The 22,219-nt window shown below is 36.1% G+C and overlaps 1 protein-coding gene across 1 annotated transcript; it reads left to right on the top strand.

The window, feature by feature from the left end:
• Positions 1 to 3,845: 3,845 nt before the first annotated feature.
• On the top strand, positions 3,846 to 11,949 carry LOC127138553 (mitochondrial outer membrane protein porin 6). The gene is made up of 7 exons (XM_051065024.1): positions 3,846 to 4,077; positions 4,373 to 4,449; positions 4,941 to 5,008; positions 5,855 to 5,965; positions 6,214 to 6,300; positions 6,972 to 7,180; positions 11,365 to 11,949. The coding sequence occupies exons 2-7, from the start codon at positions 4,401 to 4,403 to the stop codon at positions 11,672 to 11,674; spliced, it is 834 nt and encodes a 277-aa protein (XP_050920981.1). The 5' UTR covers positions 3,846 to 4,077; positions 4,373 to 4,400; the 3' UTR covers positions 11,675 to 11,949.
• The last annotated feature ends 10,270 nt before the right edge of the window (positions 11,950 to 22,219 follow it).

Here is a 22,219-nt window from a genome sequence, read left to right on the forward strand (position 1 = left end):
TCTACAATCCTTCTGAGGGCAAAGTGTTTGTCGCTCGAACTGGAGTTTTCCTAGAAAAGGATTTTATTTCCAAAGGAACCAGTGGGAGGAAAGTAGAGCTTGAAGAAATTCAAGAATCACAAAGCATCGATACACCTATGGAGGAATTAGAGCAAGAAACACAAGTGGTTGTGGAAGAGCAACCTACTTAAGTAGAACAAGACCAGCGTAGGTCAAGCAGGATACGTCACCTACCTGAGAGATATGGATATCTCATAACAGATCAAGGTGATGTATTACTCATGGATCAAGATGAGCCTGTGACCTACCAAGAGGCCATAACTGGTCCCGAGTCTGAGAAGTGGCTAGAAGCCATGAAATCCGAAATATATTCCATGTACACAAACCAAGTTTAGGCCTTGGTAGAGCCTCCTATAGGAGTTAATCCTGTAGGATGCAAGTGGGTCTTCAAAAAGAAGACTAACATGGATGGTAAGGTACATACCTATAAAGCAAGACTGGTTGCAAAAGGATATAAACAAATTCATGGTGTTGACTATGATGAAACCTTTTCACCAGTTGCAATGCTTAAATCTGTTCGGATTTTACTTGCTATCGCTGTATATCATGATTATGAAATATGGCAGATGGATGTCAAAACTGCTTTCCTTAATGGAAATCTTCTTGAGGATGTGTACATGACACAGCCTGAAGGATTTGACATACCAGAAGAAGCCCAAAAGATATGTAAGCTACAAAGATCAATTTATGGATTGAAGCAAGCTTCCAGAAGCTGGAATCTTCGTTTTGATGAAACGGTAAAATAATATGGATTCATCAAGAACGAAGATGAGCCTTGTGTCTACAAGAAGGTTAGTGGGAGCATGATCGTGTTCCTGGTGTTATATGTAGATGACATATTACTCATTGGAAACGATGTGCCTACCCTGCAACAAGTAAAGTCTTGGTTGGGGAAATGCTTTTCTATGAAGGACCTAGGTGAAGCAGCCTATATATTAGGAATCAGAATCTATAGAGATAGATCACGAAAACTGCTTGGCCTAAGTCAGAGTACATACATAGACAAAGTGCTGAGACGCTTTAATATGCATGATTCCAAGAAAGGATTCATACCTATGCAACATGGCATGTGTCTGTCAAAAGCACAATCCCCTTCAACTAAGGAAGAAAGGGATCGCATGAATAAGATTCCATATGCATCTACAATAGGATCTATCATGTATGCCATGTTATGTACTCGACCAAATGTCTCGTATGCTTTAAGTGCAACGAGTAGGTACCAATCTGATCCTGGTGATGCCCATTGGGTAGCTGTCAAGAATATCCTTAAGTACTTGAGAAGGACTAAGGACTCATTCTTGATATATGGAGGTCAGGAAGAATTAACTGTAATTGGTTACACCGATGCTAGCTTCCAGACAGATAAGGATGACTTTAGATCGCAATCTGGTTATGTGTTTTGCTTGAACGGTGGCGCTGTGAGTTGGAAAAGTTCAAAGCAAGATACAGTTGCTGATTCTACAACCGAGGGCGAGTATATTGCTGCCTCAAGTGCAGCAAAGGAAGCTGTTTGGATCAGGAAGTTCATTAGTGAACTTGGCATAGTCCCTAGCGTTGTGGATCCCATTGGTCTCTATTGTGATAACAATGGTGCTATCGCATAAGCTAAGGAGCCTAGATCTCAGCAACGATCCAAACACATACTTAGGCGTTATCATCTCATTCGAGAGATAATAGATAGAGGAGATGTGAAAATATGTAGAGTACTTACACTTGACAATATTGCTGACCCATTGACAAAGCCTCTTGCGCAGCAGAAGCATGATGGCCATACTAGATCAATGGGCATAAGGGGTATGCCTGATTGACTCTAGTGCTAGTGGGAGATTGTTGGTGTAAGCCCTAGAGGCCAATACTTTTGGTACTTGTATCGAATTATTTATTAATAATAAAATACATTTTCTTTATTATGGTTGATTAATAAAGTCCCTGGAATAGATAGTCCGTTTAATGTATTAAGTGTGACTTAATCATGAGAGCACATTAAACATAAGGACACTATTCTTAAAGTATCCGTAGTCGAGCTTTAGTGTGAAGTGGGATAACATTAAAGCATTAAGACTATTATGTTTGTAGACTGATGATCACATCTCATGGATCATGGATAAAGAGTTATCAAGTCTTAAACATAGGTATGAATATTAGGAGTAATATTTATACCGGATTGACCCGCTATGAGAATACTATATAGAAAGTTATGCAAAGTGTCATAAGTTATTCTCATGGTGATAATAGTGTATACCACTCTTCGACCTGAAACCATTATGGATCATAGATGTAGAGTTGAGTGCTTTATTGCTGATCCAACGTTGTCCGTAACTGGATAACCATGAAGACAGTTGATGGGTACTCCACAAAGCATGCTGAGGGACATGAATGTCCTAGATGAAATTTGTCCATCCTGCGTAACAGGATAAATGTCTATGGGCCCAATATTGAACTGGACAAGGATGACACAGTCTATACCTTGTGTTCAATATAGACATAAGGGCAAAGGGGTAATTATACACATAATTATTATCACATGAGGTTTTGTCAGATCACATGACATTTTCGTGTCTTAGGTAGCAGTGATGTGTTGCTAGATACCGCTCACTGTTTATTATGTTAAATGCGTGATTTAATATAATTGCCAACGTCGCGAAAACCTACAGGGTCACACACAAAGGACGGATTGATGAGAGATAGAGCAACTAAGAAACATCGTAAGGTACAGTGTACTTAAGTAGAATACGAAGTATGGTAAGGTACCAAATACTTAAGTGATTTTGGCATATTATGAGATATAGGCCAAAATACATTTAAGTGGGCTTTTTGGCTTGAGCCCACGCAAGTGGTTCTATAAATAGAACTCTTGTGCAGAAGCATTGTATGGGAATACAACACAACTGAAGAGTTGGAATTTCATATCTCTCTTTCTCTCACTCAAAGCCTTCATTCATAACAGCTAGCACTGTGATTGAAGGAATCCGTTCGTGTGGACTGAGTAGAGACGTTGTCATCGTTCAACGTTCGTGATCGCCACAAGAGGTAACGATTCTATCACTGATCATGCCCATTCGTAAGGATCACTAAATGGAGAAATTTTTAAATTCCGTTGCGCCTTGGATGGCAATTCTCCTTCACTTATATCTAACGTAATACTTGCGTATTTCAGTTTCCTAAAAAGATCATAATCCCTTCTCTAAAGACATATGAAGTTACAAAATAGTTGAAGCAAAGAATGTATGACCAGGAACCACTATCTCAAAATCTTCAAATCCTCGCGCTTATTCTTGAAACACGAGGGTTTGAGGGGGCAACTGTTTCAGACTGACCATATCCATCTCGATCCGATCACACTTCTAGAGGTCTAACCACCATAAGAAAAGAACTCCCCGAACGACTCCGAGTCGATCATATCTCCCCTCAGTCTGACCACCACTAGACGTCACGTCTCGATTCAAATTAGGTATCTATCAAGCTTCTTGGATATTCGTCTGACCAACAGATTTTCAGTGATTTGGAAGTAGGAGACGCATACCTCCAACACATCCAACAGTGCATTCCATGTCGGAAAAGTAGCAAGACAAATATTTTTCTTTCCACATATATAGGATGATGTCATTTCAAACAACAAGTTTTAAACACAATTTGAATACTCTTTCATCATTTACATACCGATTTTAACGTCAGAGTACTAACCTTATAGATACACCCCGTATTCCATCGTATCGAAAAGTCTCCTCAATTGTAGCTTTCATAAATCTTTGAGATAAAAAGACAAACTATTGACAAAAGTAAACACATTTTCTCTTTAAAATATAAAATCAAGATTGTATAAAAAATAATTTAAAAAGTTAAAACCCTAAAGTAACAAAACCTCTCGGTGAAAAAAAAAAGAAGCAAAAACTGAACGGCTCTCCATATGCAGCGCCTGCCACTTTGACCTTGTATCAGAAACTCGCACTGAACCTAACTGGCCGTAAAAAGCTTCCGGAAAACGCCGCCGGACCTGCTCGTCCGCCGCCACAAACAGTGAGAAACTCTGTCCATGTTTTCGTCTTTTTTCCAGTTATTTTGTTTGGATTCAATTCCAACTCGTTTTGCGGCCGCCGTAGCCGCCTTTGCAACTAGTTATTGAATCGCGTCGCAGCATATCAGAGCTCCACTCCGCACCGCGATTCTGCTATTATGTGCTAAATTGGCGCAATTGAAAGTGTAGTATTCTCCATAGTGGACTCAGATCCGTTGCGAATCTGTTTTTGATACGTTTATCTTGTTTATTCCCATAAAATTTGCAATTGTGATGTAATTTGACTATTTATTGCAGGGTTTGGTGCATTTCATTCTGATTCATTATGGCAAATGGTCCAGCACCTTTTTCTGAGATTGGCAAAAGAGCAAGAGGTAATCATGCATTTGAATTCAGTTTTATTTTCATCTGTTTTTCATATGAACCCATACCCTAGGTTACCAACTGTTATTTATACACACCTTAGCAATGTCTTGTTGCTCTTTCATGATTCTAATAGGTTATCTCATTAGAATATCGAATAACTCATTGATATAATATGTACCACTGCGGATTTTTCACAACTTTGGCTTTCTGCCAATGTCCGCTGGCCACAATCGATATGTCACTTAACCCAAATACTTTGTACAAGTCCAATAGAATTTATCAACCTACAAGATTGCAGACTTTCTCATTGTATCGCCGTACCTGTGTATTAGTTACACCAGGCTTCTGAGGGCATGGTCTGATGTATGAATATTATAACTATGTAAGCTAGCTAACTTGGATGTTGGCTTCTTTATATTTCCTATTAAGTCACATCACATCTAAGTTTTCTAAAATATATTGATTGTAATAAGTTGTGAATCTTTTGGTATGCTTGCAGACCTCTTGTACAAGGATTATAACTTCAACCACAAGTTTACCCTGTCGGTTCCAAGTTCCAGTGGATTGGTAATTCTTATCCCGGTTCTTTAATTACTATAATTATTTATATATCTTTTTCTTATCGGTAGAGAGTTCAGTTTCTCATTGTAGTTGATGCGTAAATATAAATCCTTTTTGTTGAATATGCCATAGTTCTAATCACGCGCACAATAACATATACTGAACATATAATTGAAATGGATTTTTTTTGGGCTCAATAACTAAAACGTCATTAAAGTTAGTGATTCTCTCTGTCTGTGTGTGCATGCAATATTAACATGATTATTTTTGCGCATATTATAATGATAATTTTTTTAATCAAATCCACTGGTCTATATTTTCTCTTTAAACTTTCAACTGAAAAATAAACAGGGATGAATAATGAATATATTTTATATAATATACATAATTGATGATTCACGTAAGTGTGTTAGATTTTATTCATTGAAATACGAGCTTTTACTCTGTTTTTATTGTTATAATCAAAATATCAAATATAATTGGCTGCATTATTGAGTTAACTCTGAGATACCATATAGAAATATGTATATTTACAAGAAATTGTTGTTTATCCTTTTTAAGGTAGTATATCAGATATGTTAAAGCATTGGGAGACATCATGTATTGTAAATCTCTAAGTAGTTAATCATGTGTGTTGACTATCTAAACCTATCCCCTCCCACCATATAGAGTTGTACCGGCATTGGTTGTTTATATATTCCTATGGGGCTGGGTGCTAAAGAGCATACATATTTGTGGCAATTGGCAACTTGTATTACTGTTATATTGTATGAAATGTATTGTGAAGCTGAGAGCAATTTTTATTCCGTCCTTGAAACTGATGTAGTTCAAATTCATTTTTCCATTTGGCAGGGCCTTACAGCTACAGGGTTTAAGAAGGATCAGTATTTTGTTGGGGACATAAATTCGCTTTACAAGAATGGAAATGTTACAGTGGATGTGAAAGTTGATACATACTCTAATGTAAGAACTAGAGTTTTTTTCTCCATAAGATATTATTCCTTTTATATATGATAATATATGTACTACTGCTTCTCTTAATCTTTTGATTAGTCATTTATGCAAAAGTTCAAACTTAAAAAAATTAAAACTGGTTCAGTTATGAATGGTGATTTGAACTGAATCCAATAGTTAGCAACTTAGTAAGATACTTCATTTTAGTCTTTACCATCTCTTAATCATTATGATGTTTATGTAATTTACCTCCTCAGGTATCTACAAAAGTGACTTTGAACGATGTTTTCCATAGGAAAAAAGTAGCTTTGAGCTTCAATATACCAGATCACAAGTCAGGAAAGGTGAGTAAAATCCGAACTTTCCCAATGTGTGTTAATGTTAGTTAATGCATGCTTCATAAGACTGAATTTAAGTATACGGTGTTTTATATTTGCTCCGAAAAATACCTAGTGTTACCAAACCTTTAATTCTCTATCTTTGTGGATTCATAAATTTCATTACTCTCCTACAATTTAATGCATACTAGCAATAACGCGGAAGCTTTTCAAATAAGTTCCTTAGTTATAGAAGGGGCTGCATTCCTTAAGTTATGCTGAAATCGTTGCTGGCATATATTTGGTGATTGTTGATTAACTTGACTACAATAGGTTACTAGCATATAATTTGAAATTGCAAGTTGATAGGCTAACATACCATATTATTAAGTTAAACTTGAAAGATGTTTTTTTGTGTGTATGAAGAGATACGGATCATAGATTGTCTCTTTGTGATTAAAGTTATCAATAAATTAATAACGGTAACAACGATAAATGGAAGTAGCTTAATGAAACAATCATTGCAGTCATGGTGTGTGACCGCCTATATTTGTCAATTTTTAACCCTTCCCAAACTCATGGTGTTGTTGAGGTTTTGCTTCCTTCCAAAAGATCCTTTTCATATGCATAGCAAGATGTCTGCAATGTATTTTCTTTGGCATTTTTATGATGCGTCTGACTGTCGAATATTATGTCAGTTGGATGTACAGTATCTTCATCCTCATGCAGCTATTGATTCCAGTATTGGCCTGAACCCAGCCCCTCAATTGGAGCTTTCAGCTGCAATTGGAAGCAAAGATGTTTCTATGGGTGCTGAAGTTGGATTCAATACAACATCTGCTTCATTCTCAAAATATAATGCCGGGATTACTTTCAATAAACCAGATTTCTCTGCAACACTTATGCTGTAAGTGTTGGTACCGAACTTTCCCACTTCTATTCTATATCATAGTTCATATGATAACATGTTGATATATTTTAATGTTTCAGTAACATGCGTTATACTATTTTCAACTAGAATCTGAGAAGTCCTATCAGAAATGCTTGAATCTGAGAAGTCCTATCAGAAATACTAAACAATGTTGTGAACCTTATAAGCATGGCTAGATCTACCATTACATCTTCTGAAAACATGATTTGTTATTTGTTACTTGTTAAACAAAATATTTTAATGACAAAGAACGAATAAAAATTGCCTTTCGTCCAAATCATGTTTTTTCCATGACTTTCAATCCACTGGTAGCTAAAATTTAGGCAAAGTTATACCCGTGGTCCTTTAAGTTATTTTTTTTGTAACATGTTGGTTCTTTAAGTTGTTTTGTAACATGTTCGTTCTTTAAGTTGTTTTGTAACAACTTGGTCCTTTAGGCTATGTTTGGATATCATAAAATGAACGGAGTGGAGTGGAGTGGAACGAATGCCTCATTCCATTGTTTGGAAATTTTAGAACGGAATAAGGCAAGTTGTTCATTCCGTCCAAATTGGAGAGGAAGAAATATGGTGGTAAGTGATAGAATGGAATGAAATCCATACCACTCCATTCCGCTCCATCGCATTTTAAATGATCCAAATAATGGAATATCATTCCACTCCATCTCATTCCGCTCCGCTCCATCCGATTCCATCAATCCAAACAAAGCCTTAGGGTGATTTCTACGTCATTTTTCTCACATTTTGAACATTTAGGAATATGTGACTGTTGTATTTTTGGTTGCACTTCGTCATTTTCATACCACTCAATAAGTGCATCCAAAATTAGCATATTCACTCTGTTAAAAAAGGATAACGGCGCACATGTTTTGTAATTTAAAGGACATGTTACAAAAAAAACTTAAAGAACTAACCTGTTACAAAAAAATCACTTAAAGGACCTCTGGTGTAATTTTGTCTAAATTTTAATACTTAATAATTTTAGAATTTTAGAAAATAAAATGAAGTTCTAATTACTATTTTACTTGATTTAAATCTTTTTGCCTAAAATAATTATTGAATTTGTTATTGTCCTAATGTTTGATAGTAATGAATAGATTAAACATGCTTTAGGTTATCATTTATTTTCTTAATGTTATTATTATTAAGTTTATACAAAGATAAAAGACAAACTGACAATCAGTTGCGCGGTTATATCTCTTTGAATGGCAAAATCAATCATCTTAAAAATTGGATTCATTGATCTAGGAGATACAATATTGTATATGATAGATCACCATAGTCCAATGCGTTTGACGACTCAATCATTGGGCCCAAGTCACACACTTAAAACTTCTAAAAGGTTGTGGAAGCTAGAGGAATAAGAGTTAGTTAGAATTCTCCTTATTTTTAGGGAAGATATTTTGTTATAAAAGATTAGAGAATTCATTCATAAAATTTGTTAGAAAACATTTAGGAGAGAATTCTCTCTGGTTTAGGAGTTCATGGAACTCTGGTTTACGTTCTCTTGTGCCATTTTCATCATTGTAAAGCCTTGAGCTCACCAGTTTCCTGTCGATACTATTCTGTTTCTTTCTTGATTCTTTTGGTTCTATCATTGGTTTTACCTACCAGATTCAAACAAGGAAAGCCAGTGAATCAGGATCACGAATGCCACCAAAGATGACAAATCGTATAGATTCGTTGGAGATGAGAACGGCGACGATTGAAGAATCTATATGACAAGCATGGAAGAATTGTGTCATAACATGTTGACATAATTTACAAAATTGCTGAACTGTCCCATACCAGACCATGTTGACATAATTTACAAAATTGCCGAACTGTCCCATACCAGACGCACCATGTTCATCTTCCATTAATGAACCAATGTCAGAATTCAAGATTGTAGTAAAGAAGATTGAATTGCCGTAATTCAACGAAGACGATCTTATTGGATGGATCACACATGCTTAAACTTACTTCGAAGTTCAAGGAATTTCAAAAGAGGTGAAGGTTCGATTGGCAAAATTGAGCATGGAATCCATTGGTTTAACCTCTTGGGGAAACAAAAGTTGAATTGACTTGTTGAAACTGAAACAAGCTCTGATGGAAAGGTATGGAATGAGGCAAAGTGATAATCCATTGGTTGTGGAAGCTCGAGGAATAAGAGTTGGTTAGAGTTCTCCTTATTTTTAAGGACATTCTCTTATAAAAGAGATGGGAAGAGATTAAAGAATTCATTCATAAAGTTTGTTAAAAAATAGTTGGGAGAGATTTCTCTCTGGTTTAAGAGTTTATTTTTTCTTGTGCCATTTTCACTTTTGTAGAGCATTGAACTCACCACTTTCCGGTCAATAATATACATTTTCTTTTCTTATTTTTCTGATTCTATTGATAGAATTAAAAAAATCAAGAAAAAAACTGTATATTATTGACTGGAAAGTGGCGAGCTCAAGGCTCTACAATGGTGAAAATGGCACAAGAGAAAGTAAATCAGACTTTTATGAACTCATAAACTAGAACTAGGCCCCCTAAACCAAAAAGAATTCTCTCCTAACAAATTTTTAACAAACTCTATGAATGAATTATCTAATCCCTCCCCTCTCCTTTATAACAAAATATCCTCCCTAAAAATAAGGAGAATCGTAACTAACTCTTATTCCTCTGGGTTCCACAACCTTTTAGAAGTTCTTAGTATGTGACTTGGGCTCAATGATTAAGTTATCAAACACCTTGGGTTATGGCGCTCTATTATTATGCATAATTTAGATTTTGTAAAAAATCCACTACTTCTGGCGCTAGGAAACCAAAAGTGTCAAACACAAATGGTATGCAAGCAGATTGATTGTCGGAATACACTGTCTCATGTTTGACAGCTTTATTGGAAGCGGGCTTTGATGGCTGTTTGTGCCATAGTAAAAGCTCTAATCCCTCAATCCCACCGGTGGAGAAATCCCTGTCAAGTCCCCACATGCATGTTTTTCTCCTACCCATTTATACACCAGAACATCTGCTGACCTAAGTGTCGATATCCCCTCATATGGGTCAATAAAGAAATTTACAGACACCTCTTTCTTCGCAGATACTCCGACCCGTCGAAATATATCAAATCAGACACCTCTAATTAGATCGTGTCGATATTTGAAGCTTTCAGGCTCCCTACAATGAATCACGTTTTTCCTTAATGTATCCAAAGGCCTTGCGACAAACAGGGCAAAACTCATCAATAGGAAATAAGAGAATCATAAGGCGGTATCTCAGAATAGTACGGTACTCCACCAGTGACATATGTTGACCTAGTCCATCAATAGGAATAACAAGGTGAAAGTCCTGAGCATGTGCAACTTACATACAATCAAAAACTGCTTTCTGTCTTGTGGTCATGTTGAACTTTACATCAATGGTTGAGAGAAGAAAAGGGTGGTGTTGGAATGTTTTTTCATTTTAAAAATATTTTTTTTAAAGTAGGGAATTGAAACTAGGGTGACAAATAAAGTAGGGTTTTGTAGAGTTACCTCAAGCTTGGAAAGGATATTGGAACTCGAATCAAAGTTGTTTATGAGAAACACAGCCTTAAATCGATCAAAGAGCTGAGAAATCTCGGTTAATTTTGGATCTATGTCTTAGATATTTTGCAAATGAAGTTGAGTGCTTCGAACAAAAGAACGACAACGACCCTTTTACATTTTACCTTCCCAAGCGGCGACTGAGAAGAGAACTTGATTTTGAGACCCGCATACTGCTGAAGCTTATGCCATGTAGTATGGTTTGAAGTTTGCGAAATCGCGAGGGATGAAGAAGATTGAAGTGGAATCAATTGCAGAACGAGACAGTGGAACAGAAATAACCAAGACTCTGAAACCTAAAACTTCTGAGTTGCTACTTAAAAATTGAGCTGAAGTAATTGCAGTGCACTAGACTTGAGGGTATTAATAGGCTTTATTTCTGGAATATTAAATTGGTTAAAACTACAGTTCATCAAATAAAACAAAACGCATGCATTTTTGCAATTAGATTATTTTCCTTTCCTTTTTGTTAGTGTCTTACTCTTGCTTACCATTTGTGAAAGTTGTGAAAGTTGTCATTGCTGTCAAAAGCTGCAAGATTCAGGAAATGTGTTTATCTGCTTTGATAGAGAATCTTTCATATAACAATACCATCAACTCACTGTTTTTGCAGGGCTGATAAAGGAGAGGCCCTGAAGGCATCGTACATTCATTATGTGGACCGCCCAGATGGATTAACAGTGGCTGCCGAACTTGTTCACAGGTTGTCCTCCTCTGAGAACAGATTTACCATTGGGACTTCACAGTCAATAGATCCAAAAACAGTTTTGAAGACTCGATTCAGTGATGATGGCAAAGCCGCCTTCCAGTGCCAACGAGCGTGGAGGCCAAATTCACTCATAACCTTGTCTGCTGAGTATGACTCCACAAAGATCTTTGGTTCACCTGCCAAATTTGGTCTTGCTCTCGCTCTCAAGCCTTAAACCGGTTTGCCAATTGAATCTTATTCAACAAATTATTAACTTCACAATTCTATCATTTTACATTGTTGCCATTATTACCCCTGGTGGGATGTTTTAAGCCCCATCATATATCATAACGTAAACCAAAGGAATCAGTATCATTTGTGCATTTTTCTAAAGCAGCAGGGGGGAAAGAGATACTGTTTTGAAAACTTACATAATGACTAATTTTGTAGCCGATTTATCGCAGTGCCATTCAATATCTGGCCTATGATTTTGGGGCCAAATTGTATTCATTTAGATGTGGATGTGTGATGTCTAATTTCATTGAGTAACATACCTAACTGTGGCTTATCATTCTATTTCACCAGCACCTCGTCTACAGAATAATACATATAACAGTTTAATGGTTGCAATTTGGGTGTTTTATACTAAGAATGCAGTATGAATAAGAATAAATGAGATGTTGGAGATGGATTCATATGGTGTATGAATAAATTCAATGTTTGTATTACTAATTCTTGAGTTAACATTTTAGATATTGATGTTTAGTAAAGGGCCAGTTTGATTAATAACAGTCTATTTGTAATAGACAAGACTTCTCATATTTTATGCAATTCAACTTGTGTTCATAAAAGTAAAAAAAAACTTGTGCTATGAAGTTTTTATTGTTACGCCAAACCTGCCTTCACTACATCATCCTACAATTATTCTTGGATGAAGATGGTAAAACACAAATTCTGAATGAGTTTGATATTAAATTCAACAATTGTCCAAGTTCCAGCCTTCCAAAGGCTGGTGCCTTTTGCACACATTGTTGGGGCATATTCCATTTTGCATTTATTGTAATTCTGAATTTCCCAATACTTAGACATAATTTTATAAAAATATTTTTCTATTTTTTTCCAATTGGTTACCCATTGATTAGGAGAGAATAACCAGCCACTAATTCAAGTTAAAACTCTACTCAATGCAACATCTTCACTTTTATCACTTTTCTAAGGGATAAAAGGGTTGTTCTACACCATTGCATTCATCATCCAATACATGACCATCAATCAATTAATATACCCGTGACATTTCGCACAAATTCTACCAACAAATAGATGGAGGATGGTTTACTTACACGAGATAACAAAGTCTTTCAATTAAAGTTATTGGTTTAACTGATATTATCGGTTGACCATGAATGCTAGTACTTTTATACATAAAATCAAATATGTTAATAATTACATGTATTTTCGTATTCTTTTATATTTATATTGTAAATTGGTTAAATATTTTAATTTTAATCAATTAATTTTTCACTATAAATCAATCATCAACTCAATATAAATTAGTTTTTGAACCAATTATAAAAGAATATATTATAAAGAGGTATACAATTTTGTACTTGTTAAAAATACAATACATAACATGACAATCTTTAATAATTAAGAGTGGTTACTTTTTAGAGTTTATTATAAGATTTAGAACTAGCTCACGCAGGGAGTGAGAAACTCTGACTATGCGATATCTTTATAAAAAATGAGATTGTCTTTCTACTTCAGATTGAGGTATTTATAAATAGCCTCTCGATTTGGATCTCAGATCCTCAGAAGTAACAACCACTTATAGGAGCGGAGAAATAAGATAATTAATCCCTCATTATTAAGGAGAGCGTGATCAAATTCCCACTGGACTCTTTCTCTGCACCGTTGTAGATTTGGGATACGTCATTTTCCTCGTCCCCACTCTTCGAGCGAGTTAACTAGGAAGTGGACGACGTAATAAAGAAATGGGCGATCGATCTAATGTATGTTGCTTTATCTCCATTTCATAGTTTCTATCTTTCAGACACAACTCTTGTGCCTCTAGACTGCTTTGCAACTCTTCAATTCTCATGGTGCTAAGATCCTTAGAATGTTCAATTGCTACCACAATGTAATCAAACTAAGGAGTAATACACCTAAGTACCTTCTCAATGATACTTTCTTCAGAGAGAGTTTCTCCAAAAGACTTCACCTTATTTGTGATAAGAATTACTCTGGAGATGTAGTTAGGTACATTCTCATTGTTCTTTATGTTGAGATTCTGATACTGCTTACGTAGAGACTTAAGCTTCACCTTCTTCACTGATGCATCACCGGCGTAGCACCGTACCAGTGTGTTCCATGCAGTCTTCGTCGTCGCCGAATCAACGAATTTCTCAAACACGTTTGCATCCACACACTGATGGATGTAGAACAACGCCTTATGATCCTTCTTTCTTAGATCACGCTGAACATTCCTCTACGCATCCGTTGCATTTTATGGAAGTGCAACCGGAACGTAATCGTTGTTGACGAGATCAAGAACATCTTAAGCATCAAACAACACATGCATCTGAGTCATCCACTGACCCGAGTTCCTGCCATCGAATACTGGAAGCTTAGTACTCAGATTACCATTTTCGTTCATCTTCAACCTTGTACAAATCACTCAGATCTCACCAAACACTAGTGTTTCCCAATCCCGCATAATCAAGAAATGTGATTCTGTTACGATTTCGATTAGAAATTCAACACGAATTCAAGAAACACAATTAATCACACAATACCTCACCGTTCGCTCGTGTTTCCCAGTGTTTTCCCGTGGATCTGAACCAGAGCTCTAGATACCAATTGCTAGTGCACAAGGTGAAGAAGATGAAGATGTAAGAAGAGAGAGAAGATAGAGAATAACAAACTTCCACTACTTTTACAAAACAGTTACAAAAAGTGGTTACGCACACACTCACTGTACACAATGCACACACTTAGTACATTGCACTACTAACTATTAACAGTTACACTATTTATATATACACAACAATAATGTCACGTAGGCAAAAGTGCTAACCTACACTAGCTAGGTTAAGCTTAACAAAACTAATATATTACTACTGAATATGAATTCCTTCTAGCAGTGTATGACTACTACCTCCCCCACCAATGTCATGTAGTGGAAAAGGATAACCACTCAGAGGAGGAGAATGAGACTTCCTTTGTAGTTTTAGAATTCTTGGAAGTTGAACCAACATTGCCGAGAGTGACCACTAAGTTAGCTCAGGAGTGGCCTCATTGCAAGACCTCGATTTGCGTTTCAATCTCAATTGAAATATTTTCATGGTTCTCTTCTATGTGAACGAACCTCGCATTTTATTGATTATGTAAATTTAAAATGTTCAATAAAAGCCCGTTCGTGTTTGTTGCACTAGATAAGGCTCAGGGGTGTTGAAACTAATATATTTACGGAGGAACCAAAATATAAGGAAGAGGAACCGAAACATGAGGTGAAAGAAGGCAATACATAGGTGGAGGAACAAGAGATTAAAGTGGGGAAAGATTTTTTTTTTAAAGTGACAGTTGAGGAATTGTTGTTGAAGCATATGGATCTTATTGTAGGGGGATAATCTTCATCGACATAAGAAATAACTGATATAGCGCCGTCTTGAAGGATTTGAACTAATGATCAAAGATGTTCGTTGACATTACCTCGACACTCAAGTTAGTATAAGATTGAGATGAAATTTTGTAAATCTAAGTTGAATCGTACTTAAGCGTGACTCAAAGTCATAGTTATATACAATAGATCGTTGTAATTGTCTTTAGGTTGTCTAACATGAAGCACATAAGACCACTGTATGGTAATCAATTGACTCAGAGAGATGAAAGTGACATACTCCATTATGATGACACTTGGTATAAATATGCAACAACTTAAAAAGTACCTTAAAGATGTTGAGTTTGTGTGAATTGAGCCGATCTTGTAGGCGACTAACCAAAAATATTATTGATATAGAAAAAAATGACATATAATTTAAAATTTATAAATCTTATTATATATACCCCTTTTGCATTAAATAATTCATATTTACTATGATATTTTCAGTATATTAAATTAAATTAAATAAGATTATAAATGAATTCTAGTTGTTAATGTATCTAAAAAATAATTTTATTATTTTCTTAATAAAAAGACTAAAAAAGAGTACAGACAAAACATTTCTTGTAAAGTAATTTATGTAACGCCTCAGTCTGCTTTCAGGATTACCGACTGACCCCATAAACCAACACGGGTCTCTTCAGCATATTTTGTCCTCACTCACACGCTTCCCGAGAAACTTTCTAGGAGGTCACCCATCCAAATACTACTCCAAGTCAAGCACGCTTAACTATGAGGTTCTTATCTGTTAGGCTACCGAAAAGAAGATGCATCTTGTTGGTATAGGTAGTACCAATTAATCCTTACAAGCCTTCATTCAACCATGCAGTCTCATACCTGCATAGCCTCAGGATCCCTCTCATTCCGATGTGAATTCAGTTTTTCCCCTAAAAACTGCTAGGAGTGTCTCATTGTCATGCCTCATGCATCGACAACCACTCATATCTCCCTCAGATGTTACATGTAACCACTCTTCGGCCTCTCCAACCTCGGATGTTACACGCCCACCAACTTCCGCTTGGTTCGTCCCCGAACCATATCGTACTGGGAGAGGTATGACTCTGATACCATTTGTAACGCCCCAGACTGCTTTTAGGATTACCGACTGACCCCACAAACCAATACGGGTCTCTTCAGCATATTTTGTCCTCACTCACACGCTTCCTGAGAAACTTCCTAGGAGGTCACCCATCCAAATACTACTCCAAATCAAACACGCTTAACTATGAAGTTCTTATCTGTTAGGCTACCAAAAAAAAGATGCATCTTATTGGTATAGGTAGTACAAATTAATCCTTATAAGCCTTCATTCAACCATGCAGTCTCATACCTGCATAGCCTCAGGATCCCTCTCATTCCGATGTGAATTCGGTTTTCCCCTAGAAGCTGCTAGGAGTGTCTCATTGTCATGCCTCATGCATCAACAACCACTCCTATCGCCCTCAGATGTTACATGTAACCACTCTTCGGTCTCTCCGACCTCGGGTGTTACAATTTACACCGACCAAAATAATTTTTGTTTAAGAAGGTAAATTAAGTTGAGAGGAAAAGTAATATAGTGAGAGAAGCTTATCGAGTTTGTTGCATCACGAAGAGTGAAAAATGTCACACAGTGGCACCATCCCCCTTCACGCATCTTCCCAATTTGACATCGACGAGATTGAGAATCTCATTTATGCTTCTCTGACCACCGTTCTTCCGGAGAGACCTCCAATTCCACCACGCACTTTGATTCCCGTTTCATCTTCTTCTCCTTTCATCAATTCCAATCTCTCTAATCAGAATGTGTTGACCAATATAAGTCAACTATGTGATCAAGGTCTTAAAGTGAGTTTCAACAAATCAGAATGTGTTGTTTCTAACCAAGGGCAAGAAATGGTTATGAAAGGCTCAAGGTCCAAAGAAAATTTCTATTTATGGATATCTTAGATCAGAGAAAACTCTTATACATGTCTGATGTCAAAAATTGATGATACTAAGCTTTGACACCAAAAAATTGGTCACCTCAATCTCAAGAGCATGAAGAAGATTGTTTTTGAAGAAGCTATAAAGGGATTGCCTAATATCAAGATTGAAGAAGGAAAAGTTTGTGGAGAGTAAAAAATAGGAAAGGAGACCAAGAAGCCTCATAAGAAGCTCCAACATATTGCCACCACAAAGGTTCGTGAACTATTGCATATGGACTTGATGAGACTTATGTAAGTAGAAAGTCTATGAGGGAAAATGCATGTTTTTGTGTGTGTGTGTGTGACTTCTCAAGGTACACTTGGGTAATGTTCATTAAGAAAAAGCAGACACATTCGAGGTGTTCAAATAGCTATGTCAACTTCTTCAAAGAGAAAAAGGGATTGGGATAGTAAAAATCATAAGTGACCATGAGACAAAGTTTGAAAACTCAAAATTCTTTGAGTACTGTGCTTCAGAAGGTATTGGTCATGAGTTCTCAGCTCCTATCACTCCTTAGAAAAATGGGGAGGTGGAAAGGAATAATAAAACTCTGCAAGATTCACCCAAAGTTATGTTACATGCCAAGAAACTTCCTCACTACTTTTTTGCTGAAGCAATGAACACAACCTGCGACACTCATAATAGAGTGACCATCAGATCTAGGGCTAAATAAACTCAATATGAGTTATGGAAGTGCAATAACCAAATGCACAAAGATGATAAGGAAGACGTTTTTGAAGATGCACCAGACATATTGAGTAACATAGTGGTCACAGAGTTCCTAACTCAAAGGAAGGACGAGAAAGCTGTTATTGGTATCTGTGAAGAAACTAGAATGTTAATATCAAAGAGAGATGTTGTAGCCAATGCCTTGGTCGTCGTGTTCAACATTCAGAAAAGGATGAATGACAAAGTGTTGAATGGGATGTGTTGGTCTTATAAAAGGATATGCCTTGAAAGGAAGTTGTCAAAAGAAGTTTTGACATTTGAAGAAGTGGTACAACTGTTGGAGGAAGTTTATGTGACAAACAAGGAGAACCTCATGATAAGTTACACTAGTGATAATGTAGTTGATATAAAGAGTACATATGATGGATGTTTCCCTTTTGTCAACAACATAATATCTTGGGCAAACAAGGATAAAAGTAGTGTAACCTTATCTTTTGATGAAGATGAATACACTCATACATAGAGCAGTGGTAAGCAATTGCTCTAGATGAAGCAAATATTGAAGAAGTATAATGTGGGACAAAATGTCATGACATTGGACAGAGACATTTTCTCTAAAGCTTTGGATGGAAATCAATTTGAAGAACTAACATGTGTCCTTCATATTTGCATATGTAAGGGACTATATCAATTAATGCTAGGGAGTTGTGCCAAAAGAGAAAAATCGTTTCTATCCCCTAAGACCACTTTGGCACGAAAAAAAATGCAGATTCTTTTATATCAAGTATGGTATAACTGACCTGTCTTTACAAGCAAGAAAAATAGACATCTTGCCTTATCCTACTCTCAGATCATTAAAGCTCTTTCTTACAACATGAATCAAAATTCTGATGATTCCTTTAAGAAATCTAGTGGGAGCGTACCTGTCAAAGAAATTGAGGTTCCTAAGAATGTTGGAGTATTGGTTAAATAAGGCAAATGAAGTTAGAGATGATAGGAATAACATCACCATTGTTGAAACTTTGGGTGGAACAATTGGCACTAAGAAGATAATGATCACAAATTTGAACCTTGAGAAGATAAGAAAGATATAAGATATTATTGAAGAGTTGATGGACACAAGTTACTCTGAGTTAGATGAAGTCTGGGATAAGTTCATGGATTCAATTAGGCATGAAGAGTGAATACCATTCTCTTTTACATGATCTTGATTAGTTTGTTTGAGCCTTGTATTTCGGCATTTTTTGGTTATGTTTTGGATTAAAGGCTATAGAGCCTCTTTGAACTTATGTGCAATAAAAAATCTAATACTTGTGCATCTCTGGATGTTGTTCTGTTTGTTCTACTCATGTTTTATCTGTGTATGTGCTAACATACTAACCCATGCATGACTGACCTCTATGTGATATTTTGATGTACTAACCCTTTGCCAAATTATGACAAAAATGGTGGAGCAATATGATGTTGTTGAGGCAACATGTATTTGTTTAGTACTGACCATATGGGTAAGTACTAATGGTGTGCTCACATGCTGGAGCATCAAGCATGACATCTGGCTCTTTTAGAGTGAGGTTTTGAGTTAGTAGTATTTTGATTATCCTATTATTAAATACTAACTATTTCTGGTATGCATGACTAAGTATGTCAATGATTGCATGCTGATAATTATTAGTTGGTAGGATTATATGCTACTAACTATGAGCTGACTGAGTGCCATGTATGAATAAGTTGTGAATGATTGCATATCTGTCTAGTTGATTTTGGAGCATTATTTTATGTGGCATGTATCTGTGATGAATGCTACAGATTTTTGGCGGTTGTGCTACAACTCTGATGAATGCGGTTGTTGATGAAATTGTATGCAATAGTTCTGCTGAATGTCACTTATTTTAATTGAATGCGTGTTATTTATCTTGAAGAGTTGTTTTGCCATAATTTTCCAAAAGAGGAAATTGTTGTTCCTTTTGGATTGACTACATTTTGAAAAACAATAACATGGAGAAATGTTCAAGTTTGCCAAGTTGCTTCAAGATGTTTCTCTGGTGCAGAAAGGATACATGCTAGACGCGATGTGACAACATGTGGGTATGGCAACTGAGCCTTGCTTAACATGCCTGATTGCTATGTTTTGGAATGAATTTTTTGTTGAACATTTAGTTTGATTTTATTAACTTTTTTAGTAATATGATTATATGACTTGTTGGAAAGTTGTGAAGATCGAATCAGATTTAAACATGATTTAAATCTGAATTAAACCAAATCATATCTTTCTGATTGAGATATTTAAGGAACTAATCTTATCCAACAAATTATACAAAGATTCTGGACGAAATTAAATCAAAGGTCCAAGGAAAAAGCCCAAAATACTTTTGCTATATAAGGAGCTTAAATCCCACATTGGAAAGCAACCAATACATTGAAGATATTAGAGTGTTAGGGTTTAATTTTGAGTCCTTATTATTTTTGTATGTACACCACATTATGTTTCAGTAACTTAACATAGTTGTAGGCTTGTCTAGTTGATTGGTAATATTCACTATTGATTATTGAGTTGTAATCTCCAATCATGGATTGTGTCATTGAGAAGAAAGTCAGAGGGGTTCTCATATTTAGGGGGATACCTAAATAGAAAGTCATTGAGTAGTGTTAGGAAGAGGCATTGAATAACATATGGATTGTTGTTGCTTGTAAGACTAATTGTACTAAGTTACTAATAGTGAACTTCCTTTCTTGGGTTAGAAGCCAACCCTTAAGACGTAGGTGTTGTTGCATCGAACAAGGTTACCAATTATTGTGTTATTTATTGCCTTTCTGCTCCATCATCTTGTACAAGTTAAACTGTGTTAATTATGTGGATTTTGGAATAAGAAGTCGAACCAGTTGTCTAGGATATCGTGTTCGACATCTGTCCCCTAAGGAACTGAATTTCATAGGTTGAATGTGAGGACAACAATTTGACTGAATACTTCAACTGTGGCCCAAGTTAGTTTTACCGGGCCCACGGTGGACCCTAATTATACTTGCTAAAATACAATACGTGATAATACCCAATTATTAATGATTGTTAGAGGCTTTTACAATTTGCTATAGGGTTTATAGCTAGCTAAAGTAGGGAGTGAGAAACTCTATATATGCGATATATATGTAAAAAATGAGATTGTCTTTCTACCTCAAGGTTGAGGTATTTATAAAGAGACAGTGGGCCTGAAGCCCAAATCCCTAGTAACACCTACTTCTAGGAGCGGAGAAATGAGGTTGTTAATCCCCTATTATTTAGGAAAACATGAAAAATTTCCCTCCTAACTCCTTATCCTCACCGTTGTAGACATGAGACACGTTATTTCCCATGTTCCCATGTTTCGAGCGAGTTAACTAGGAAATGAGAGACGTAATTGAGAAATGGGGGACCAATATAATAAATGGGTGATTAGTACGCAATTTAGGCGATACAATATTTCTCATCCCATGTCGCCTGTTTTGGGCTCTTCACAAATATACCAATACAATCTTCCTTCAGAAAAAAGAGATATACAGTTATTTCACATACACTAAAAAATCACAAATAAATAAAAATATTAATTATATAATGTACTTAAAAAATTAATTAATTTGTTTTGGATGACGCATTATGTGATTCGTTTTAGGAACAATTTCGTTAATGATGAGTGACAATCTATCTAGGGGTATTATGCTATTGTCTCCTCCATAGACTGTGGAGAAATAAAGGTCTCCTTGGGCGATGACTAGCAGGTGGTGTGTGACTATTACCTTCACCAGTAATGTCATGTAATGGAGAAGGATAATCATTCTAAGGAGGATAATGAGACTTCCTTGATAGTTTTAGAATTCTTGGCGGTTGCGAACCAACATTGACGGGAGTGACCACCAGGTTAGCTCAGGAGTGACCGAATTGCAAGACATCATTTTGCGTTTCAATCCCAGTTGAAATCTTTTCATGGTTCTCTTATATGCGAATAAACCTCATGTTTTATTGCACCGGATAAGGCTTAAGGTGTTGAAAATAATATATTGACGGAGGAACCAAAATATAAGGAGGAGGAACCGAAACATGAGGTGAAGGAAGACAAGACTGAGGTGGAGGAACTAGAAATTAAAGTGGGGAAAGACAATTTTTCTAAAGTGACAGTTGAGGAATTGTTGTTGAAGCATGTGAATCTTATTATAGGGGATAATCTTCGTCGACATGAGAAATAACTGATATAACGTTGTCTTGGAGGATTTGAACTAATGATCAAAGATGTTCGTTGGCATTACTTTAACACTCATGTTAGTATGAGATTGAGATGAAATTTTGTAAATGTGAGTTGAATCTTACTTCAACGTGACTTAAAGTCACACTTATATACTGGAGATCACTGTAACCGTCTGACATGAAACACATGACTAATGTATGATGATCTAATGACTAAGAGAGATGAAAGAGGCATACTCCATTATGATGACACTTAATAAAGGTCTAAATATGCAATAACATAAAAAATATCT

The sequence above is a fragment of the Lathyrus oleraceus genome, chromosome 4 (genome assembly GCF_024323335.1).
Source record: "Lathyrus oleraceus cultivar Zhongwan6 chromosome 4, CAAS_Psat_ZW6_1.0, whole genome shotgun sequence".
NCBI classification, from domain to species: Eukaryota; Viridiplantae; Streptophyta; class Magnoliopsida; order Fabales; family Fabaceae; genus Lathyrus; species Lathyrus oleraceus.